Source organism: Equus przewalskii, chromosome 10 (genome assembly GCF_037783145.1).
Source record: "Equus przewalskii isolate Varuska chromosome 10, EquPr2, whole genome shotgun sequence".
In the NCBI taxonomy this organism is placed as follows: domain Eukaryota; kingdom Metazoa; phylum Chordata; class Mammalia; order Perissodactyla; family Equidae; genus Equus; species Equus przewalskii.
In genome coordinates, this window is record NC_091840.1 from 18,333,163 (window position 1) to 18,358,477 (window position 25,315).

Consider the following 25,315-nt stretch of genomic DNA (forward strand, 5'->3'; position numbering starts at 1 on the left):
GTGCTGGTTTTGCTGTGTAGACACATACATACGAGTGTGCACACACGTGGTTGAGCATGTATTTGGCGACGGCAGAGTTACGTTCCTGGGGTCGCCGTAGGATCTTCTACAGGCTAGTGTTATGTCTGGCCCTGCCTAGGTCATCAAGAAGAAGCTAGTGGGATCCGTGAAGGCGTTGCAGAAGCAGTACGTGTCCTCGGACACAGTGGTCACCAGTGAAGACGGAGATGCCAACACCATGTGCAGCGCCCTGGAGGCCGTATTTATCCACGGCCTGCACGCCAAGCACATCCGAGCCGAGGCGGGAGGAAAGAGGAAGAAGAGTCCCCACCAGAAGCCTCTGCCTCAGCCTGTCTTCTGGCCCCTCCTGAAAGCTGTCACCCACAAGTGAGATCAGCTGGGGAGGTTTTGCTTTGGGGAGGAGCTTCAGGGTGTGGGACCCTGGGCTCTTTGTCTCCAGCTCTGCTGGAAAGCAGGGGATGCTCTATGTTCTAGAGTAGAGACGGGTGAGGTGGACCAAGCTTGATGGAGCCCCTCAGCTCAGGCAATGGCCTAGGGCTGCCTTGAGCCCCTGGGCTGGTGGCCTTTAGCAGGAGGTGCCTTTGGACTACACCTGGCACGATTAGGTAGTTGCAACAGAGGTCGTGTGGCCTGCAAAGCCTAAAGTATTTGCTGTCTGGCTTTTTACAGAAGTTTGCTGGCTCTGCCTTAGAATATTTGAATATCTTTGTGCTAAATGTTATACTTATAACGAGGTGGGATTTTTTTAAAGAGTGGAATCCCAGTAGAGCATCTGAATGTGCACCTGAGACACTTGTCTCTGTGGCCCTGGCCCTAACTGCCTGGATTTTGGAGCAAGCAGCTGGTACTACGTCTCTAAGGGCGATTAAATGCCACATTCAGCCAAAGGTGCCTTGTCAGTCTCTAATCTTCCTTTCTGTGCCTACTGCCACTGCCCTATCTCAGGTTCTTACCTCACGCCTGGGTGACAGTGGCTTTCTAATTGTCCCTCTTATCTCATTCTGTCTTTCCTTAGGTCAGTCAGCTGGGCGGAGTTGGGGGGGTGTCTGATCTTATCCAGAACAGCCCCCCTGAATTCTGCATAGCTGTGGTCAGGTCACTTTCCTGTGCAAAACCTGTAGCCTGCGGCTTCCAAATGCCAGCCTGGAGTCTGATTTACTAGGTTGGGGCCTCAGAATCTGTATCCTGACCAAGTTCCTCAGGTGGTTCGGATGCACAGCCAGGGGTGGCGACCGTTGCCCCACTTTGCCTCGCTAGTTTGATACACAAGACCCTGCGTTACCTGGCTTTGCAACCAAATCACCCACTCTTCCACCCCATGTTGTAATTGGAGTGTCCCCGCTCTTGTTACAGGTCTGATGCTTTCCTACCCTTTATGCCTTTTTTCTGTCAGTCCCTTGTGCCTAGAAGGTTCTCCTTCCATCTTTGCCTCTTGAAATCCCGTAAGGCCTGGCTCAGATACTGCTCTTTCTGTGGCATTTTTCTACTCCAGTCTGGAAATGACTGCCCAGACCCCCACCCCAACTCTGCCAACAACAGGGCTCACCCCAGTGTGCCCTTGAAAGGCAGTTACCTGGACAGGTCAGGGCCCTTGTCTTTACCCTGGGTCTTCACAGCTCCAAGGACCTCGCACTTAGGGGCTCAGCAGACATGTCTTGCATGAGCAGATGATGTCAGGAGCCCAAGGGGTAGTTGTAACAAAAAATAGCAATTATCCTTCGTGACACCTACCTCAAAAAGTTGGGGGTTATAGCTTAGTATTTCTAAATTCCCCTTAGAACCCTATTATCCAAGAATTTTTCAGGCCTATATGTATTTGTGGTCGGTGTTATTGGCTCTTGCTAACCAGTGGATAAAACGACCTCTCAGTGATTTGAGGTCATTTTTTGAAACAAGTCTCTTCCCCGCCTTCTCAGACACATTATCTCGGAACTGGAGCACCTGATCTTTGTCAGCACGGATGTGGGCCGCTGCCGGGCCTGGCTGCGCCTGGCCCTCAACGACGGCCTGATGGAGTGCTACCTGAAACTGCTGCTCCAGGAGCAGGCCCGACTGTGCGAGTACTATCAGCCCACAGCCCTGCTTCGAGACGCCGAGGAGGGCGAGTTCCTGCTCAGCTTCCTGCAGGGACTAACGTCCTTATCCTTCGAACTCTCCTACAAGTCCGCCATCCTCAACGAGTGGACGCTTACCCCACTGGCCCTCTCTGGGCTGTGCCCACTCTCTGAGCTCGACCCTCTCACTACCTCCGGTACAGAACTACAGCGGAAGGAGTCTCTGGATTCCATTTCCCATTCCTCAGGCTCGGAGGACATCGAAGTCCAGCACTCGGGCCATAAGATCCGGCGGAACAGGAAGCTCACCGCCTCCTCCCTCAGCCTGGACACGGCCAGTTCATCCCAGCTGTCTTGCAGCCTGAACTCTGATAGCTGTCTACTCCAAGAGAATGGCTTCAAGAGTCCAGACCGTTCTGAGGAGCCCATGTCCTTCGACTCAGACCCGGGAACAGCAAATGCCGATGATTCAGACCCGTCTCTGCAAGAGTGAGTGCCCCTCTGCCACTCCTTCCTCCTCTCTTTGTCCTTCCTTCTTTCTTCTCTTCCTCTTTCCCTGCCTCCCTTCCTTCCTTTAGCACGTGATTGCCTGTCACTCAGCACGGAACTCTGTTAGGGCGTAAAGAAAGACACAGGGGACATCATCTCTCTTCCTCAGGGTCTGGAGTGGCTGGGAGCTGTAACCGGAGGCAAATGGGGGCCGTGAGGAGAAGGGGTGTAGACCAGGCTCAGACGGTTCAAGCTCTCACTGTCCTGGGCGACCTTACAAGTTATTTAATCTCTCTGAGACTCCATGTAAAATATTAGTGTCTTCATCTAGAGAGAGGGAAACTAATAGTTCAGAGCTGTATTTACAACTTCCAAAAAGCATAAGGCATAAGGGTGGTCTTCTGTGCCCTCAGAAGATCTCCTGGAGGACACGATCCTGAATGATCCCTGGAGGAGGTGTAGACAACGGGGGACAAGCAAGTGTGTGCAGGAGGACGAATGGGGTGACAAACTTGACTAAAGAAGGGAGCCTGGGCAGAGTCGTCTTCATTCAGGCTTTTTAACATTAATTTTTGAATAGATAATCTATTTTTATGCTTAAAAAAAATCTCAGATGTATACAGTGAAAAGTCTTTTCCACCCAGTAAGCATAATTATTAAGTTCTTGCATATTCTTCCAATGTTTCTAAATGCATCTATAACAAATATGAATATACAGATTTAAAAATTTTTGTTTGTTATTTCTTATTCCCCCACCTCTTTCCACAAAAGTTAGTATAACTGCACTATTCTTCACCTTGTTTTGGAGAAGATCCTTTCATCATTTCTGTAAATAAGCTGGTGTACGTGGTCTTTTAGTTCTGTGCAAGTGTCTCTGTTCAGTAAGTTCCCAGAAGCAAAATTGCTGAGCCAAAGGGGAAGTGAATTTGTAATGTTCCCAGACATTGCCTGTTTATATTCCAGCAGGAATGTACCTGTGTCCTCTCAGCCTTGTCAACAGAGGGTGTTATCACACTTTTGGATATTTGCTCATCTAAGAGGTAAAAAACGACAGCCTTTGATTAAGCACCTCTTCCTTGGACCCATGTTTCGTCAGTCTGTGTTTAGGGCCTTCTTTTCCATTCCTGCTGCTCTCTGCCCCCCTTGGTTCAGGCCTTTACGGCGGGGGGTTGGGGGGTCCTGCCTGGTGTGGGGAGAACAGCGGGATTGGCTGCGATGGGCTGGACTGGGAGCAGATCTAGTTTCAAGCCCTGTTCCACCACTTACGCGTCTGGTGATGTCGGGCAAACTGCTGACTCTTTTTGAGGTTTTATTTCTTCATCTTTAAAATGGAGATTTCCTCATAGGGCTGTTTGAGAATTAAATCAGATGCCTCTTAGTGAGTTGCACACACGAGAACATCTGGCAGGCCCCAGAAATGGCTTCTGAGCACTGAGCACACTGGAGAGGATTTTCAAATGTCAAACAGAAGGATTTAGGTATAACGTGTTGGGGAGGAGCAGTCCCCACACGAGAGATGGCTGGGCCGTGGTATGACATAGGCTCATTCACCTGAGTCCCTCGTTGTCTCTTCCTCCTCCCACAGACCAGCCAGCCTTCCCTCTGTCATGTGTCCTGCCTTTATCTCTCATGAGTCTTGTGATTGGAAAATTCCAGCTTCAGGCCGTTGAATCAGCAACCATCCACCCTGTGTGGGAAGTGTTGTCCTGGGTGTTATTTGGGAACTCAAGGAAGAGGGTCAGGATGTACAGACCAACACTGGGCAGCGATGTGAGGAACCAGCAAGCACTGAACACACAGATGCGCGGACACATCCGGCACCATCATTCTGAGAGCTGGGCTTGAAGTTAGTCAAGAGCCAGAGACCAGCATCTCTTGGAGTGTGTGTTTTAATGGTAAAGATTCTCACCAACACTTCAGAGTTCACTTAAGTTACTTTTATTATATTACTTACATGTTTATAACTCAAAATTAGGCATAAATACCTTGTGCTTATAACTCTTAACAGCTATAAAATCAAAACATCTACAAATTAAACATAAAGAAAAGTACAAAACACTTAACATTCCAAATGAAGTGTATTAATTTAATGTTTTGTGGAAACCAAATTGCAGTTTGCTGTGTGAATAGAGGATTGACAACCCTGAATAGCTTCTTTTGTGTTCGTTGGGTGTGAATTATAATTATCCCTGAGAAGCGTAGGTGCAGTCTAGTGGTTAAGAATGTGGACTCAGGAGGCAGACTGCCCGAGTCTTCCATTAACCAGCTTTGTGACCTTAGGCAAGTTACTCAACCTTTCTGACCTTGATGTTCTCATCCGTGAAATAAAGGTGAGAATGCTTCAAAGGAACGCTGGGAAGATTAAATGAGTTAAGAGACATAAAGTGTTTAGAGAGTGCCTGACACATGGTCAGTGCTCAAAAGGTGGTGGTGGTGTCATTTTACTGCTGGGTACCTGTAACATCACTTCTCTCACTGCTTATCTTTATGTACACTGCTGCAAAACCTTGGTGAGTAAGAATTGTCAGATGTCGTTGTCATGAGGCCTTCCCTTGGGGGAAGTGATTCTTAGCATGTGCAGCTCACCTCTAATTTTATTAGTGGCCTTGGACTGCCCAGTAGTACCAGGTACCACCAACATGATGGTCCGCATCTTCAGGAACGCCGCAGGCTCGGGGATACTTTACAAGGTGGCCACCCAGATTCTCCAGGGAAGGCTTTTCATTTATTTCACAAGTATACACGCATGTACCCATATGTACATGAGTATATAATACATATACTTTTTTCAGATTGTTTTCTAAGTGAAAGCACAAAGTTTTAAAATTTTGGAATAGAAAGTTTTTGAAAAACACTGCCCTGAGCCAGACAGACGTGGAAGGACTATAGCAATTTCGCTGTTTTATTTCTATGTTGCATTTTCTTCGGAATTTTGGAAAATTTTCTTTCTTCTGCCTTTCCTTCAAAATCTCATCTCTAGCACTTTTTCCCACTTGATGTCCGTGTCTCTCTTATTCTCACAGGGTCCTGAAGACTAGTGCTGACTCTGGTGAAGCTTGTGAACTTGGTTTCACCTTGACCTTTGGTTTGATTTGGTGGGAGCTCTAGTTTATCATACAAGCTTCTTGCTGTTTGGTGGCATTTCTTTAGCTGTTAAGTCATTCATGTATTCTGACTCCCAGTCTACTCTGTCATTAAAATCTTTCTTATGGATTAAGATTCATTTGTGACTGATAACCATTTTGGTAATGCTAGTATTTCCAGAATTCTCCTTTTCTTATATTTTTATATTTGTATATGTGGAGGCTAAGCAGTCTTATCACTGATGATAAAAACAGCTACAATAACAAATTGAGGTTAATGTTTGTTGAGTACTTATTTTGTGCTAGACACTCTACTAAGCGTTTTACCTATATTATCTCATTTAATCTGTGTTACAGTCATATGGCAGTGCTGTGACCATGCCTGTTTTACAGATAAGGGGAGGAAGTCCATGAACCCTGGAAGCCTGTTGTGGGGCACACAGTAGTGTGCTAACCAAGGCCAGCTGGACTCTGGAGCCCTGCTCTTAATCACTCACTACGCTCCCTCGCAGGAGCTCATGAGGAGCTGGGACCTCACAGGAGACATTTATCAAGAATCTGCCTCCCTAGTTCACTTCAGAAGGTGGCCCCATTCTGTCACAATGGTTTGGACACGTACAATTGGTTAGCAAATGTGTCTTCCTTCTTTGTCTGTGGAAACTACCCCTTCGTTTCCAGAACTCATCATGGCCTACTCCCTGCCAGTTGCACCCTTGGATTTTCATCCATTTGTTGTTAAAGATTGGCACCTTAGCTAACATCTGTTGCCAATCTTTGCCAATCTTTTTTGTTTCTTCTCCCCAAATCCCCCTAGTACATAGTTGTATATTTTAGTTGTGGATCCCTCTAGTTGTGACATGTGGGACGCTGCTTCAGCATGGCCTGATGAGTGATGCCAGGTCCATGCCCAGGATCCGAACTGGCGAAATCCTGGGCCGCCGAGGCAGAGTGCGCAAACTTAACCACTCGGCCACAGGGCCAGCCCACATCTGTTTGTTTTTAGAGTGAGGCCTTAGAGCAAGAACCAGTACCCACTTGCCTTCCTAGAACTGTTCCACGCACACATTACACCTTTTCTTGTTAGTCAGCCATTTGTTTATTGAGATATGATTCACATCCCACAAAATTCACCATTTTAAAGTGTACAGTTTGGTGGTTTTCAGTACACTCACAAGGTTGTACAACATCACTGCTATCTAATTCAAGAACGCTTTCATCACCCTGTAAGGAAACCTTTACCCATTAGCTATGGATCATCAATTCTGGACATTTAATATCAATGGAATCACACAATATGTGGCCTTTTGTGACTGGCTTCTTTCACTTACTATGTTTTCAAAGTTCATCCCTGTTGTAGCATGTACCATGGCTGAATCATATTCCATTGTAGGATACAGCACAATTTGTTTATTCATCAGTTAATGGATGTATATTTTTTTCCTACTTTTTGGCTATTATGAATAATGTTGCTAGGAACATTCATGTACAAGTTTTTGTGTGAACATGTGTTAATTCTCTTTGGTATATACCCATGAGTAGAATTGCCGAGTCATATGATGACTCTGTGTTAAACTTTTTGAGGAACTATGAAACTGTTTCCCACAGTGGCTGCACCATTTTGCGTTCCCACCAGCAGTGTATGAGGATTCCAGTTTCTCCGCATCTTTGCTGACACTTGCTATTCTCTGTCTTTTTTATTCTAGCCATCCTAGGGGAGGAAGAGTAATATCTCATTGTGGTTTTGATTTATATTTCTCTGCTGTCTCATGATATTGAGCATCTTTTCATGACTTATTGGCCATTGTGTATCTTCTTTGGAGAAATGTCTTTTCCAATCCTTTATGCATTTTTATATTAGGTTGTCTTTTTATTATCAAGTTGTGAGAGCTCTATATATTCTGGATACTAGACCCTTATCAGATATATGATAATATTTGCATAAAAGATATGCGTATCTTTTTCCTGTTCTGTGGGTTATCTTTTCACTTTCTTGATAGTGTCCTTTTGAAGCACAAAAGTTTTAAATTTTGATAAAGTCCAACTTATCTATTTTTTATTGTTGCTTATACATTAGATGCCATATCTATGAAACCATTGCCTGATCCAAAGACGTGAAGATTTACACCTGTTTCCTTCTAAGAGTTGTATAGTTTTAGCTCTTACTTTTAGATCTTTGATCTACTTTGAGTTAGTGTTTTTGGATGGTGTGAGATAGGGGTCCAACCTCATTCTCATGCATGGGACTGTTCACTTATCCCAGCACCATTTGTTGAAAAGACTATTCTTTCCCCATTGAAATGTCTTGGTGCCCATGTTGAAAATCAGTTGCCTGTAAATGTATGGATTGGTCACCTCTTGTTGACTAGAATGTCTTGAAATGTTGTTGGGTGTAGATGAAATGATGGTGTAGATAAGAGCAGAGCTCAACCAGAAGACAATCAGGTAAAAACTTGAATTCTAAAATCCTTATTTCCGGGGCCAGCCTGGTGGCATAGTGGTTAAGTTCATGTGCTCTGCGTCAGTGGCCCGGGGTTCACAGGTTCAGATCTTGGGCGTGGACATACATACCGCTCATTAAGCCATGCTGTGGTAGTGTCCCACAGATGTTAGCTCAGGGCCAATCTTCCTCACCAGAAAAATAAATAAATAAAATAAAATCCTCATTTCCATAAGCCCACATTAAGGGGAGTTTGATGTGTCTTCTGGACCCAGTCTAAGCCGTCAGGGCAGATATGTGCAATCTCTTGGGCTCCAGACAGCTTTGTTGCCATGTGAACCTGCATTTGTCCCTGATGTACTCCATTGGGTTCATAAACAGAGGCGGAAACAGCAAATAGGTTTACTTCAGAAACAAACCTTGGATTCTCAGAAGCCTCAGGAGAGGGAGGAGCAGCCACTACCCAGTGCACATTCTGGAAGGCCCAGACATGTTTCATGCATTCTTGTCTGTGTGCATGTACACAAAGGCAGGAACACTGGCTCCTGTGGCCCCAGAAGCACCACTGAGTGGCAGGGAGAGCCCGTCCCATCCAGAGGAGTGAGTAGGTACATACCCCACGTATCCTTGTATACATACGTGCACACCTCTGTGCACAGTGGTCTCCAGCAGCAGTTTCAGGGAACATGAGGCTTCTCTGACTTCACCCCCAGTGCAGCTCTGAGGTGGACCAGCTTTTTTTTTTTGAGGAAGATGAGCCCTGAGCTAACTGCTGCCAATCCTCCTCTTTTTGCTGGGGAAGACTGGCCCTGAGCTAACATCCGTGCCCATCTTCCTCTAGTTTATATGTGGGACGCCTACCACAGCATGGCTTGCCAAGCGGTGCCATGTCTGCACCTGGGATCCGAACCGGCGAACCCCAGGCCGGTGAAGCAGAACGTGCGCACTTAACCGCTGCGCCCCCGGGCCGGCCCCTGGACCAGCTCTTGTACCTCACCCCAACCCTGCTGCCCAGTGACTGTTCCGGGAACAAAGTGGGTCCTCACTTCACCTAAGTGCATGTCGCAGGGAGCGAAGTCTTGGTGCCTCAGCTGCTTGTGCCGTTGGGGAGCCCAGCTCTGAGACGCGGTTCACCGAGGCTCTCCATGGACAGCCGGCAGAAATGATTGCCCACATAACCGTTTGTTTGGCTAGCAAACTCTCCAGGCCCACAGTTAGCCTGTTCAGTAGGTCAAAGGCAATCAGTTCTCATTCACATCGAGTCCTTTTTCGCTGCTCTGTGAGCTTTTTCACTTGAGCTCCTGGGCTCCGTGACTCCCCTGCCCGCCCAGCCTGCCTGGGTCCCAGCTCGGGAGAAGCTTCCGTGAGGAGTGTCAGCAGAGGAGGGCCTGTGGGAGGAGGAGTGCGGTGGATGAGGAAGAGAGGTTTTTAAATCACAAAACACCATTTTTCCATTCTTACCACTGCCCCAGTAGCCTTGGGCATTCTGGCTGACAACTTGTCACACAGGTTTCTTTGTTTAAAAACTTCTAGGGTGTTGTCGGAATTCAGCAAAGCCCAGGTCAACTCTGCGCCAACCAACGGACTGAGCCGGGAAACGGAGATTCCCACGCTGCAGGCCTCACTCTCCCTCCACGGCCTCGACACCAGCGCACGCCTGCACTTTGATGTGCCTGCACAGCGCCGCCCTGCCCAAGCGTCCTCTGGGACTTGCGATGGTGGCCACAAGCAGGAGCCACTTTCCCAGGCACCCGGGACCCTGGGCTTGCCGCAGCTGGGCACTGCCCAAGCTGCCTCTTCAGGGAGCACTTCCAGCCAGCAGCCTCTTAGTCCTGTGAGAGAGAGGACCAGAGCAGGCAGTGGCCAGCAGAAGCCCCCGGAGGATGACGGAGCTGGACTGAGCCTTGCGGTTTCCTCACCCACCAGTCCGGTGAGTGGTACGAGTTGTTGGCGGGAGGTCTTGGTGAAATGTCCCAGAGCTGGTGTGGGGTTTCCCCAACTCGTGACACCGAGTGGTCTCTGCCTTCTCCCCCTCAGCCCCCTCTCCCTGCATGACGTTAGTGTTACTAGCATCGTGATGACAGAGCTGATGCTTCTTGGTGTGTGAGTAGTGGATATGAGCCAGGCACCATGCCCAGCACTTCCCATGCGTATCTCCTGTTGTCTTCACACCCACCCTGTGGAGAAGGTGATGCTCGTCTGACCACAGACTCTGCTCTTAGCCACTGTCGGTTGCTGGTGCTTAAGGCCTTGGGCAGGGCACATCGCCTCACGGAGCTTTGGTTTCCTCCTCAGTACTTGTTATTATTAAATTAATATTTTTATAAAATATCAGGTTTTAAAAATACTCATTCTGCAATGTGAACCGGATTTAGAATTGCACTGTCCAGCATGGCTGCTAATAGCCACACATAGCTATTGAGCACTTAAAATGTGGCCAGTCCAAGTTGAGATAAGCTGTGTAAAAAGAGCACTGGGTTTTGAAGGCTTAGTATGAAAAAAAAAGAAAAATATCTCATTAATAATTTTTTACTGATTGCATGTTAAAATGAAAATATTTTAGATATATTGGGTTAAACTATATTATTCAAATTAATTTTACCTATTTCTATTTACATTTTTTAAATGTGACTACTGGAACATTTAAAATGATATATGTGGCTTGCATTGTATTTCTGCTGGACAGCGCTGTTCTGGAATAAGATAATCCAGTTTGTTGATAACCCGAGAGGAGCCAGCACTGGGAATGTCCTGGAGAGAGCCATGGGTGGAGAGGCTTGAGGACAGTTGACCTGGGGAAGCAGCAGTCAAAGCTGAGAACCCACGCTCTTTTGCCCTTTCACATTTGTTCTTGGGTCATGAAAAGCAGAGGTAGGAATTTGCAGGCACCTGTGCACACACGAAGCCTGGAGTTTATCCCAGCTGAGGTCTGGGGCTGATATTGGGTTACAGTCTTGCTTTTTCAGCTCCATCCAAGCACATCTCTCCTTTGGCCTGTAGCTTCCAGATCCTATAACTCAAGATGAGGCCAGGGCCATGAAATAGACTAGAAGAGACACACACCCCCTCTTTTTCTTTAATAGCTTTATTGAGCTATAATGCACATACCTTGCAAGTCACCAAACTATGTAGTTCAATTTTTTTCATATTTTCAACCATCACCACAATCTAATTTTAAATCATTTTCATCCTCCATGAAAGAAACCACTTACCCATTAGCAGTCACTCCCCATCCCTCTCTCCTCCCCCTACCTTTCTCCTCTCAACCCCTGGAAACTACTACTTTATCTACAGATTTGTTATTTTGGACATTTCACATAAATGGAATCATAGTAACCTTTTGTGACTGGCTTATTTCAATTAACATGATATTTTTAAGATTCATCCATATTGGCACATGCATCTGTACTTCATTCCTTTTTATTGCAGAGTAATATTGCATTGTAGCTTCCGTCATATGGACGTATCACATTTTTTTTATCCTTTCATCAGTTGATAGACTCTAGGGCTTTTTTCCACTTTTTGGCAATTATGAACAATGCTGCTATGAATATTCATTTTCAAGTTTTTGTGTGGACATGCGTTCTTAATTCTCTTGGATGCATACCTAGGAGTAGAACTCTTGGATCATATCTCCACTCTATATTCAACCTTTTGAGGAGCTGCCAGACTGTTTCCAAAGCAGCTGCCCCGCTGTATGTTCCTCCCAGCAGTGTATGCCCGTGCTCCTTTCCAACACTTCTTACTGTCTTTTTAAAAATCATTATTATTATTGCTGTCCTAGTGGGTGAGAAGTGGTATCTCATTATGGTTTTGATTTGCATTTCCCTGATGGCTAATGATGTTGAGCATCTTTTCATGTGCTTATTTGCCATTTGTGTTTCTTCTTTGGAGAAATGTCTATTCAGAACTTTCGCACTTTTTAAATTAGATTGGCTTTTTATTGTTGAGTTATAATAGTTCTTTATATATTCTGGATTCTAGACCCTTATTAGGTGTGTGATTCGTAAATATTTTATCCCATTCTATGAATTCTTTTCACTTTCTTTTTTTTTTTTTGAGGAAGATTAGCCCTGAGCTAACTACTGCCAGTCCTCCTCTTTTTCGCTGAGGAAGCCTGGCCCTGAGCTAACATCCATGCCCATCTTCCTCTACTTTATATGTGGGACGCCTACCACAGCATGATATGCCAAGCGGTGCCATGTCCGCACCTGGGATCCAAACCTGGGAACCCTGGGCCGCCAAGGAACATGCGCACTTACTGCTGTGCCACCAGGCCAGCCCCGTAAGAAGCTATCTTTTTTTTTTGTTTTTTTTGAGGAAGATTAGCCCTGAGCTAACATCTTCCGCCAATCCTCCTCTTTTTGCTGAGGAAGACTGGCCCTGAGCTAACATCCGTGCCCACCTTCCTCTACTTTATATGTGGGACGCCTGCCACAGCATGGCATGGTGCCATGTCCACACCCAGGATCCAAATCGCTGAACCCCAGGCCGCCGAGAAGCAGAACGTGTGCACCTAACCGCTGCGCAACTGGGCCAGCCCCTTCACTTTCTTGATGGTATCATTAGCAACATAAAAGTTAAATTTTGGTATCGTCTAACATATCTATTTTTTCTTTTGTCATTTGTGCTTTTGGTGTTGTGTCTAAGTATGCATTTCCTAATCCAAGGTCATGAAGATTTACTCCTGTGTGTTCTTCTAAAACTTTTATAGTTTTATTTCTTACATTTAGATCTATGATCGATTTTGAGTTAATTTTTATATATGGTATAAGGATGAGGTCCACCTTCATTCTTTTGCATATGGATATACAGTTGTACCAGCACTATTTATTGAAAAGACTATTTCCCTGTTTTAAAAATTTTTGAGGAATGCTGTATTTAAAGCACCCAGATCCTCAGTATACATCTCCGTGAGTAATTATATATGATGTACACTCAGTAACCACCATCCAGGTCAAAATATAGAACACTGCCAGCCGCAGAATCTCCCTCATGCCTTCTCCCAGTAATTATGCCCTCCAAAGGAAAGCACCATTCTGACCTCAGGTACCATAGATTCATTTGTGCTGTCATGGAACTTCATATAAATGTAATCATACAATATGTGCTCTTTTTGCTTCTTTCACTGAACGTTATGTCTGTGAGATTCATCTGTACGTACAACATGAGGCTATAGTTTGTTCTTTTCCATTGTTCTACAGTATTCCATTTTGAGAATATGTCACAATGTATTTGTCCATTCTCCTGCTAACAGACGTTTGAATTGTTTCCAGGTTTTGGCTAGTATGAAGAAAGCTGCTGTGAACATTCTCGTACTTGCCTTTGGTGACCCTGTGCACTCGTTTCTGTGGTGTACACCTAGGGATGGAGTTGCTGGGTCATTGTTAGGCATATGTTCAGTAGATACGGCCAAACAGTTTTCTAACGGTGCTTGTACTAGCTTATACTCACGTTAGCAGTATATGAGCATTTTCATTGCTCTTCATCCTAGCCAATGGTGTCATCGATCTTTTTAATTTTAGCTACTCTAGGAGATGTGTAGTGGTATCTCACTTTGGTTTTAATTTGCATTTCCCCGATGACTAATGATATTGATACCTTTTCATTTGCTTATTGGCCATTTGATCCTCTTTTGGAAGTGTCTTTTTTTTTTGAGGGAGATTAGCCCTGAGCTAACTACTGCCAATCCTCCTCTTTTTGCTGCGGAAGACTGGCCCTGAGCTAACATCCATGCCCATCTTCCTCTACTTTATATGTGGGACACCTACCACAGCATGGCTTTTTGCCAAGCGGTGCCATGTCCGTACCCGGGATCCAAACTGGTGAACCCTGGGCTGCCGAGAATCGGAACGTGTGGACATAACCACTGTGCCACCGGGCTGGCCCCCTGGAAGTGTCTAAGTCATTGTCTCATTCTTAAATTGAGTTTGTGCATATTTTCCTTACTGATTTGTAAGGGCTCTTTATATATTATGGATATGTCTTTTACTGGAGAAAAAATATGTGTATAGTTGTATATAGCAAGTGTCTTCTTCCAGTCTATGATGTGCCTTTTAAATCTCTTCATGGTGTCTTTTGTTGGACAGAAGTTCTTGATTTAAATGATCTTCAATTTATCAGTCTTTCTGTTTATGGCTAATGTGTTTTGTGTCTTAAAAATCTTTGTCTACCCTAAGGTTGTGAAGGCTATGAAAACCCCTGTATTTTCTTCTAGAAGCTTTAATATTTTACCTTTTGCAATTAGGTTTATCATCCATCTGGGATTAATTTTTGTATATAGTGTGAGGTAGGAGTCAAAGCTCGTGTTTTTCCATATGGATATCTGATGGACTAGAACCGTTTACTGAAGATGACTTCATGAATCACGTAGCTGTGTAAGTGAGGGTCAGACTCTCCGTTTTTGCTGTCTTGAAGAGTGCTTCAGAGCCCAGAATGTCACGGAACCCTGAAGGCTGTGACCAGACAACTGCCAAGCACACTGAAGGTTGGAGAGGAAAGGCTCTGCCGCCCCCGGCTCGAGCTGGAGGAGGAGGGATGTCCCCCGAGGCACGGTGGCCATGCCCCAGCCAGGTTCCACAGAGTGGCAGTGACCATGTTGAGTTCACCCCCGCCTGGGGTCCAGCCTCTGCTTTGCAGGCTCAGACAGCCTGTCTTGCCCTGGCCCCAGAGCTGATGGGGCAGGCAGCTTCCCTCGTCAGCAAGGCTCCTCCTTTGCTCGCCAAGTTTTAACCCTCTGGCCTCTTTGCGGTCCCGACACAGTGAGCTTCTTCCAGCCCGGGCTTTTCCTCTACCCGGACCCTTTCCCAACTCTCTGCTTTTCCTCCCTGTTGTCTCAGCCATGCCTGACCACCTGTCTCAAGAGCACCATGCCCAGTGACTCTCTTTCCCATTTCCCTGCTCCGCTTTGCTTATAACATTCATCACTATGTGCAATTGTGTTATCTGCTTGTCTGCTTGCTTATTTTCTGTCTTCTGGACTAGAATATTAGCTCCATGATACGAAGGACCATGTCTGTTCACTTCTGTGTCAGCTGCAAGCCCTGTACCTGGGAGAGAGTAGGCATCAATTCACAGTCCTGGAGCTCTCCAGAGACTCAAGATGCTGACTTGTAATTTACAATGGAGAGAAGCGCTCTGTCAAGTGCATAGAGTGGGCAGGGCAGGGTGGTCTGACCAGGGCAGGCTCCACCTCCTTGCAGGCCTCACGGTAGTCTGGTTGCTTGGGGAACAGAGAGTCAAACCTGCTGCTGAGTCCACCGTGAGAGCCACAGATGCTCACCCCTTCCTGCATCTGTCTCCACAGCGGAGCTGTGGATCTGTTCATTCCTCCACTCAGTATAGTCGCCGGGCTCCACTGTGAGGCCTGCACACTTGCCCTGGTCTGGTGGGCTCCCTCCCTTTGCACGGAGTGGGGCTATGCCCTGCATGCCGCCTCTGTGGTTCTCATCTTTCTGTGCTTCTGTCGTCACTCAGCCACTGCTATTTATTTGACATTTTGGTGGCAGAGGGCGGGGATCACTGTCAAGTTTTATAACCCTGAGAGCCATTTAGCCTTTCTTTAAGAAAAATTTTTTTTTGATTCATTTAATACAAAGTCCCTGCTGTGGGCCAAGCACCGTGCTGGGTACAGTGCTGGGACAGCACAGACGAGGCCCTGCTCTTCGGGGACAGACACCAGATTAGACAAGTGATTATCTGCCTCGTAATTACACTTGTGATGCGTGCTGGGGAGGAAGGTACAGGGAGCGAGGGAGCTGGGGGGACTTTGTACTCGTGGCATCAGGGGGTGTGAACTGGGTTCTCAGTTTAACTCCCATAGGACAGTCTGAATTCTAAGACTTGGCCCTAATTGCTGCCCTCGTGGATCACCTGCCATGGCATGTGGTCCCCTCCCCCAGGAGGGGTACAGGCAGTCCCTTTGCCTGACATAGTGAGGACAGACTGGACGAAAAGTGCTTTTCTGAAAGTGTCTGGAAACCTGGTCTCTCCCTCGGCAGCCAGACTCCTCTCTGGATTTAGCAGTTGTATCCAGCGCCCGGACGCCTTAGTGACTCGAGGTGGCATTCCTCTGCCTTGGGTTCCTAGTGGCCGGTGCTGCTCTCGCTTAGATCCTTGGTCAGTGGTGATTTTCCCTCACTGTTAACAGGGCAGGTAACTGGCCAGATGTGGGGCCCTGGGTGAGCAGGAGTAGGAAGACGAGAGGAAAGGGGAGGGAAAAGGAAAACACTGGTGTGCCCTACCCCCTGCTTTCTGACTGGGGCCCCTGGTAGGGGGCACAGCCCACAGCCCAGTCCAGGACTATGCAGAAGCTCCAAGGACCCAGTATTCCCACTGTTTTTCTGTTACTTAAGAGAACAAAAGGTTTTCCCTAGAGTATCATTTCCTGGTGGCTGATCCGTGGGCAGTGGGCCGCGTCTGAACGTTTCGGAGTAGTCTCCCTCTCCTCCGTGGAGAGGGAAGCCCTCGCCAGTGAACATACATCGTCTCAAAATGCACATTTGTCTCCTTCCTTCCAGTTCCCTCGCCCCACCCTTGTCATTGTATGTTGAAGATGTTTGGATAGTCAAGGTTTACTCACTCATCTTTTATAACTGTGTGCCAAGCACAAATAAAAATGACCATTCCAAACAGCTTTGTGGATGCAAGGATGAGGGCAGGCACAGAATGCTGTGGGAGCCCAGGAGGGGTCCCAAACCCAGCTGAGGGGTGAGAGGGGTATAGGCTGGGGAATAGTAAGGCAGGCTTCCAGGAAGAGGTGAGGGATGACCCCTGACTGAATCTCAAGGGATAGTGGTCTTTCCAGTTGGGACCATTAGCAGGGGCTGGTGCCAAGTCGGGGCGGGGGGGTGGTCACAGGATCCCAGGTCTGTGTGCCAGGCTCCATGGGGCTGCCTGTACAGCCTTGGGGTACTCCTCCTGCCCATTTTCCTCAAGGAGTTCCCTGCGGTCTCAGTGACCTAGGCAGAAATTGTTCAGAATCCTGTGTTGAAATGGTCCCCAATAGCCCGCTGATGACACATTGTCCTGTCACTGGCAGAAGGAAGCACCTGCCAATTCTGAGGGCTTTCTGAGGAAGCCCTGGAGGCCCAGCTCTGTGAGAGCCGGACTCAGAACTCTCCACCCTTGGCTTAAGGAGTCTTAGAGCCTCTGCATGGACTAAACTGTGCAAATCAGCCCTTCGGGGGCAGCCTCAGCCTGCTCCACTCCCCTGTCTACAGCAGCAGGGAGGGCAGTCTCAATTTAGGGGTTGGAAACAGCAGCGTCAGGGTGAGGTTGGTGGCACTTAACAAAACAGCTGGGCTGGTCCCCCCCCACCCCCCACCGGTGTGACTCATTTCCTCTGTGTAGACAGCCACTTAAGGCAGCCCAACCTGCTTCCTTGCCTCCGCTCCTCCACACTTCGACACAGAAAGGCAGGGAGCGCTAGAAATAATGACAAAGAGGAGCTGGAATTCATTCCCACAAGCGCCCTCACCCCAGACCTGCCCCTCTTCTCCCAGCTAGTGAGCAGCTTCAGACTCAGAGAGACAGCCTCAGAAGAGAAGGGGCAGGGCCTGGCTGCCTGGGGCCTCAGGGGCCTGCTCAGAAGTGGGGAGCCGAGGCAGACGCAGCCACTGAGGACTCTGGGTCCTGTCGCTCATGCTTCCCTCATCTCACCCTAGAAGCAGAGCTGAAAACTCTACATCCCTTCAAGAAATGGTGCCGGGACACCTGGATATCCACACACAAAAGAATATGGGTGGACCCCTTCCTCACTCCATACACAAAAATTAGCTCAAAATAGATCATAGACCTAAATGTAAGAGCTAAAACTATAAAGTTCTTAGCAGAAAACACAGGAGCAGACCTTTGTGACCTGGCCTTAGGCAATGGTTTCTTAGATACACCAAAAGCACAGAGACAAAAGAAAATGTAAATTGGACTGCGTCAAAATTGAAAGACTTTATGCCTCAAAGAGAACCATGAAGAAAGTGAAAAGACAACCCACAGAAATGGAGAAATTACTTGCAAATCATGTATCTGGTAAGGACCTGGTATCCAGAATGTATAAAGACCCCTTACAAATTTGTTTCCTAGGGTTTCTGTAACAAAGTACCGTAAACCGGATGACGTAAAACAATAGAAATGCATTCTCTGATAGTTCCGAAGGCTAGAAGTCCGAAGTCCAGATGTTGGCAGGGTTGATTCCTTCTGGAGTTTCTGAGGAAGAGTCTGTTCCCTGCCCTCCTCTTAGCTTCTGGTGTCGCCAGCAAGCCTTGGCGTTCATCGGTTTGTAGACGCATCACTCCAGTCCCTCCGTCATCGCATGGCGTTCTCCCTCTGTGTCTCTCTTCACTTGGCATTCTCCTCTCTGTATGTGTCTTTTCTCCTCTTATAAGGACACCAATCACTTTGGATGAAGGGCCCACCCTCCCCCAGTATGACCTCATCTTAACTAATTACATCTACAACGACCCTGTTTCCAAATAAGGTCTCATTCTGAGGTCGTGGGGGTTAGGATTTCAACATGTCTTTTAGGCAGACACAGTTCAACCCACAACACAACACAAGAACAAAAAGACAAATAAACCAGTTTAAAAATGGGCTAAGAATGTGAATAGACAGATGTCCAAAGAAGATAGACAAATGACCAATATGCACATGAAAAGATGCGCAGGGTCATTAGACATAAGAGAAATGCAAATCAAAACCACAAGATTGCGCTTCACACCCCTCAAGATGGCTATCATCAAAAAGACAGATAATGACAAATGTTGGAGAGGATGCGGAGAAGTTGGAACCCTCATGCATGGCTGGTGGGAATGTAAAATGGGGCAGCCACTTAGGAAAACAAGTTTGGAAGTTCCTCAGAAAGTCAGACATCTTTACCATATGACCATCAATTCCACTCCTAGGCCTACACCCAAGAGAATAGAAAACATATGTCCACACAGAAACTTGTATGTGAACGTTCACAGCAGCATTGTTCGTAATTACCAAAAAAGCGGAAACAACCCAATGTCCGTCACCTGATGATGGATAAATAAGGTGTGGGACATCCATCCACTGGAATGTTATTTGGTAATAAAGAGTAATGGAGTACCAACACGTGCTACAACGTGGATGAACCTTAGAAACATGCTAAGGGGAAGAAGCCAGTTGCAGAAGACCACATGTTGTAAGATTCCATTTATATAAACTGTCCAAAATGGGCAGATGTATGGAAACAGAAAGTCGATTATTGGTGCCTAGAACTGGAGGGCTTGAGAGGAAGTAGGGAGTGACCGCCAACGCTTACACAGTTTCTTCATGGAGTGATGGAGGTGTTCTAAACTTAGACTGTGGTGATGCTTGCACAACTCTTTGAGTATTGAATTGTACACTTTAAATGGGTTAATCTTATGGTATGTGAATCCTGTCTCCATAAAGATGTTTTTAAAGAAGTTAAAAAGCAACTTATGCCTTTTCTTCTTTCCCACTAGAAAAACAAGAGCTGGATCTCAGAAGATGACTTCTACCGGCCTCCCCCAGAACAAGCTGCCGAGGGTCCCTCAGATCGCTCTGCAGCCTCGTCCACGGGGTCTCCAGAGGCAAGGCCTGGTCTCCTAAGGCATTTTTCTCAAGGACCAAGAAAAAGCTACTCCACGGGGGCCTTAGACAAAGCTTGCGTGCCTTCCCCAGGAAGCAGAGAGAGCAAGGCGGCCGCGGCGCAGGAGCACAAGAACTTCAGGGTGGTGCACCGCCGGCAGATGGGTAGGTGGCTGCGGGCCCGGGGCCGCCTCACTGTGCAGAGACAGCGCCTTGCAGAAAGCAGCTCGAAAACCCTGCTTTCCATTACCAATTGGGTGGTGTCTTCTCACAAGAAAAACTTCATCCCAAAATGTCATAATAAGGAGCACCCTTGCTGAGTAATGCAGGAAAGCATTTCAGGAAAAGTACTGTGTTTTCTCATAAAATCTTCATAGAATAATGCTCAAAACTGCCTACACAGTGCAAAAATACTGTTTCCTATATTGAAATGGAAAATATTTTTCCTGAAACTACCCTATAACTCTTAAGATTATACAGAACTCTTGATTCAAGCGTAGCCCAGAGAGAACCCGTCTCTTGAAGGCCCAGGTGTTTCAACTGCTCCTTCCCAAGGCCTTTCTCTGAGATGGCTGATTTAACACTGCTGGTGGGGTTATCAGGTCTGCTGTTTGCTCAGCGTCCTCTACGTGCTGTTCACAGTGAGGCCAGCTTGATCTCTACCCCTGGTGAAATTCCAGAAACCATAACCTGTACCCCTCATAAACGAGTTCCCTCTTTCAAGTAAACAAGCAAGCAGAGTGTGCCCTAGAGTCAGTCTTGTTCGCTCCTCATTTTCTGTTTGCAAAGACCCTGCAGAGAATTCTGGCCAGGGTCCTGCGGCCCTGGTTGGGGATTATGGGTGGCGCCCTAGTCTCTATGCTGGCTTCTTTTAGGTTTTTCTGTCTGTCACCCATGTGATGGTTATAACCATGCCAGAGAAAGGTGGGCTCCGTTCCTAGGCCATCAGGCTCCCTGAGGGGTAGGAAGATCCTAAACAGTGGTTTGAAATCTCTAAGGCTAGTCCAGGCTGGGAGAGAGAGAACTGTGTGTCCTCTGGAACCCCTGAGTGGTGGCAGACCCCCTGGGAGCAGGGAGCATTGAGGAGTGTGTGGTACATAGGCACACACTCACCCACTTATTCAGCAAATACTTACTGAGCCTCTGTGATGTGCCAGGCACCATTCTAGGTGCTAGGAACGCAGCAGGAAGCAAAGCAAAGTCCCTGTCTTCATGAGACTTATATTCTAGTGTGAGAGACAGGAAATAAGAAAATTAATCCGTAAACGTGTGGTATGAGCAGGTGACAGTAATTGCTATGGAGAACAATAAATCAGGACACGCCAGGGTGGGGAGTGCACTATTTCCTATAGGATCGCCAAGGAAGCCCTCATGAATAAGCTGACCTTGGAGGAGATGTGGCAGGAGGGAGGAAGGCACGAGGCAATCTTTGTGTGTCAAGCAGGGAGAACAAGTGCAGAGACCTGTGATGAAAACATACCTGAGGTGTCCGAGGAACCACAGAGACCAGAGTGACTAGAGCAGAGGAGATGGGGAAGGAGGTGGTTCGAGATGAGGTCAGAGTGGTGGAGGGCCTTGTGGGCTGCAGAAAGGACAGTGGCTTTTGCTCTGAGGGAGACAGCAGCCTTTGCAGGGTTTGGGGCAGAGGGACATGATCTGACTTATCTTTTAAATGGTAGTGTCATCCTGGCTTGTATGCTGAAGGACGGCCAGGGCAGAGAGACCAGTTAGCACACCATTGCCATGACCCAGGCGAGGGATGACGCTGGGCTGAACTTGTGAGGTAGTGGTGGAGGTGGTGAGACGTGGAAGATTCTGGATATGCCAACAGGATTTGCTGATGGATTGGATGCAGGGTGTGAACGAAAGAAAATCAGAGATAACTCTAAGGTTTTAGCCCAATCAACTGGAAGAATGAAGTTTGCCATTTTATGAGACAAAGAACATTAGGAGAGAGCAGGTTTGGAGTGGGAGAATCAAGAATTCATTTTAGGATGTGTCAAGTTTGAGAAACCTATTAGACATACATGGAGCAGATGGAGATCTGAATCTGAAGTTCAAGGGCAAGGTCCAGGCTGGAGATAAAAATTGGGGCATTGTTGGCATAAAGCCCTGAGTGTGTAAGATCAGCTAGGAAGTGGGTGTTGATAGAGAAGAGCAGAGGACCCAGGACTGAGCTCTGGGGCACTCCAACAGTGAGGGGTCAGCGGAGGAGGAGGAGTGAGTCTAGGTCTGAAGCATGGCCAGTCAGGATGGAGGAGAACCAAGGGCAGTGTCTCGGCAGCCAAGAGAGGGAAGTGCTTCAGGAGGGAAGGAGGGCTCAGCTGTGTCCAGTGATGCTATGGGTCAGGCCAGATGGGGACTGAGGATTGGCCTTTGGATCTGGTGACATGGGGAGGCCTGGTGGCCTTCCCAAGTGTAGTTTCTGTGGAATGAGGGGCCAAAAGCCTGATTGGAGCAGGTTCAAGAAGGCCTGGGAGCAGAGGAACTAGAGACAGTTCCAATACTCCTCGGGGGTTTTCTATAAAGGGGACAGAGAAACAGGGTGATAATTAGAGATGTGAGCGGAGTCACGAGAGGTATTTTTAAAGATGGGAGAAATAGCAGCATGTTGTGTGCTGTTGGGAAGGATCTGGGAAAGAAAGGAGAAAACAGCAGCACAGGAGAGGGAGGGAGGCTGCTGGAGAGCCATCCTTGTCCTTGAGTAGGCGGTGGGGGGGACCCCTGCACAAGTGGAGGCTTGGCCTCAGACAGCAGCACAGTCGGTTCAGCCCTGGCGACAGGAGGGAAGTCATGTGTGGGGACAGATGCCGGAAGCAGGGAGTGCAGTGAGGGGCATGTGGAGGTCATCTTTTGAGCGCTTTTATTTTCTCAGTGACATTCAGGAACAAGGTCAGCTGCTGAGGGTGAGGGTGGGATGGAGGCACTCAAAAGATGTTCCCATCCAGCCCACGGCTGGCTTGTATTCTCGTAGCAGTCACTCGTCCACACCCACTACAAGACCTCGGGCTCCGGAGGTTTTCTTGGGTGGTAAAGGGACAGGCCCCTTGTCTAAAGTGCTTCTTTTTGCCTCCAGGGCTGTCCAACCCATTCCGGGGTCTCATGAAACTGGGCACCGTGGAGCGGCGGGGGGCGATGGGCATCTGGAAGGAACTCTTCTGCGAGCTCTCCCCGCTGGAGTTCCGCCTCTACCTGAGCGACGAGGAGCGCACCTGCGTGGAGAGCTGTTCCCTGCTGCGCTGTGAGTCTGTGGGGCCGGCCCACAGCGACGGCCGCTTCGAGCTGGTCTTCTCCGGCAAGAGGCTGACCCTGCGTGCCTCTTCCCAGGATGAAGCCGAGGACTGGCTCGACCGAGTGCGCGAGGCCCTGCAGAAGTACCGGCCCCAGCAGGAGGACGAGTGGGTGAACGTCCAGTACCCAGACGAGCCTGAGGACCCCGCAGAGGCCCCCCAGGGTGGCTTCCCTGCCCACTCGGACCTGCTCACAGAGCCTGAAACGCTCCAGAGCTCGCAGTTCAACTGGTCCTCTGCCCAAGTTCCCGAGCCAGACGCCATTAAAGAATCCCTTCTGTACCTCTATGCGGACAGGACCTGGGTGCCCTATATTTTTTCCCTGTCCTTGGAGGCTCTGAAATGCTTCCGCCTGAGAAACAACGAGAAGATGTTAACTGACAGCCATGGAATTGAGACCATCCGAGATATCCTGCCAGACACGAGCCTCGGGGGCCCATCCTTCTTCAAAATCATCACAGCCAAGGCCGTCCTGAAGCTGCAGGCCGGGAATGCTGAGGAGGCTGCCCTGTGGAGGGATCTGGTGCGCAAGGTCCTGGCGTCCTACCTGGAGACGGCCGAGGAGGCAGTGACACTTGGTGGCAGTCTGGATGAAAATTGTCAGGAGGTGCTGAAGTTCGCCACACGGGAGAATGGCTTCCTGCTGCAGTACCTGGTGGCCATCCCCACGGAGAAAGGCCTCGACTCCCAGGGCTGCTTCTGCGCAGGTGCTGACTTGCTGTCCTGCCACCCCCAGCCTGCCAGCCTCTCTCTGCCTCCAGTGGGGTTCCTGGTTTAGCCTTTGCACTCATCCTGGCCTTCCACCATTGCCCCATCCCACCCCTGGGATGTTGCAGCAAATACAGCTTTTCTGCACGTCTGCAGCTCCCCAGCACCCACTGGGGCCAGTGCCCCTGCTTGTGGGAGCCCCTGTCGCCTCCCCCTCCTGCCACCTCCTGCTGAGGGCTGTGGGTGGCAGCTCCGCTGTGTGCTGCTCTCTGCTCAGGGAGTTCCAGGGAGCTCAGCGCCCTACCTCCTTTATTGTCATATTCTTTTGGAGCAGGAGCATAGTACCCTTCCAAGTACGCTTGCATGCTTTTGCAGGTGCACTCAACTTTTTAAAATTACAAAAATTGGTTTGTACTACTCAGCACTGTCCAATAGAACTTTCTGTGTTAATGAAGATGTTCTAGATCTGTGCTTTCCATGGTAGCTACAAGCCACACGTGGCTACTAGGTACTTAAAGTGTAGCTATTGTGACTAAGGAACTGAATTTTCAGGGGTTTTTAAAATTTAAATGTATTTAAATGAGCACACATGGCTCATGCCACCATATTGGACAGCACAGCTATATATATTGTTCTGCAACTTGGGTTTTTTCTACTTAATAATACATTATGGGTATTACTGCAAGTCAGTACATTGCTAGATCATTATCATCAAATCTAATTCTTCTGTGCTGGGCACTGGGCCAGATGCTTGATTTGGATTATCTCATTTAATCCTCACAACAAGCCTGTAGGGATCTCTGTTTATAGCCAAGGAAACTGGGTCGCAGGGCTGGTGACTACCTTGTCGCAGGTTCACATAGCTAGTAAGTGGCAGAGCCAGGAGGAGGACCTTGAAGGTCCCAGACCTGTGCTCTCAGCCAGGTCCCCACAGGGCCTCTCCACTCCCCTGTTTTTCAAGGCTGCGTGATGTTCCACTGCTCATGTTCCACTTTTAGCCCTTCTCTCAGTCCAGACACACATCTGCATCACCCTGGGCCCTCTAGGTGAGCTGTGAGGAGGTTGCTCCGCTGCAGAGTGCCAAAGCAAGAGATGTGGCACAAGCTGAGCCGCACTTTAGGAGCTGTCCCTTCGAGGTGGAGCCTGTGGGACAGGTGGGGAAAGCCTGCTTCAGGCGTCTGGAAGGAAGTGGTCTGCGGTTGGTGCCCTGGGAGGATGGAGAAGCTAGGCAGTGCAGAGCTTCCTGCAGAAAACATCTTCAAGCCCCCATTCACCCTCACCCCCCACCAGCCCCTAACACTCACTTTGCCCTTCAGCCTATGGATGCTGGGCTCAGGGAGGAGGCCAGCCCCCAGGGCTTGTGGGGAGGGTCTCCCCGCCATGGGTGGGAATGCTGGTGGGGGCAGCTCTCATCGTGCCTGCCACCCGCCAGCCTGCCGGCTGAGCCTGAAACTGGGGAGCCCAGGCTTCCTTTCCGCCCGCAAGCACAGCTCAGTGGGCAGGCAGACGCCGACCACTGACATCTGGCTCGCATTCATAGTTTGCAGGGCCCTTTCAAAACCTTGTCTCATTTAAACTTTGTAATAACCCCACAAAATAGCAAGTGGTAGCTGAATTTTACAGATACTGAAATAGAACCTCGTAAAAATTTGGTGCAGGTCG

At 48.2% G+C, this 25,315-nt stretch overlaps 1 protein-coding gene across 3 annotated transcripts in view; it reads left to right on the forward strand.

Moving 5' to 3' along the window:
- PLEKHM1 (pleckstrin homology and RUN domain containing M1) overlaps positions 1-25,315 on the forward strand; it is a 46,664-nt gene that overhangs the window by 8,826 nt on the left and 12,523 nt on the right. For all 3 annotated transcript variants that reach the window (XR_011523311.1, XM_070561758.1, XM_070561759.1), the window contains 5 exons: positions 140-387; positions 1,938-2,564; positions 9,618-10,014; positions 19,550-19,820; positions 22,732-23,652. Coding sequence is in view for 2 of the 3 variants with exons in the window: in XM_070561758.1 (XP_070417859.1) it covers positions 140-387; positions 1,938-2,564; positions 9,618-10,014; positions 19,550-19,820; positions 22,732-23,652 (2,464 nt within the window). In the remaining variant the exon portion in view is untranslated. The remainder of the gene's footprint in view (positions 1-139; positions 388-1,937; positions 2,565-9,617; positions 10,015-19,549; positions 19,821-22,731; positions 23,653-25,315) is intronic.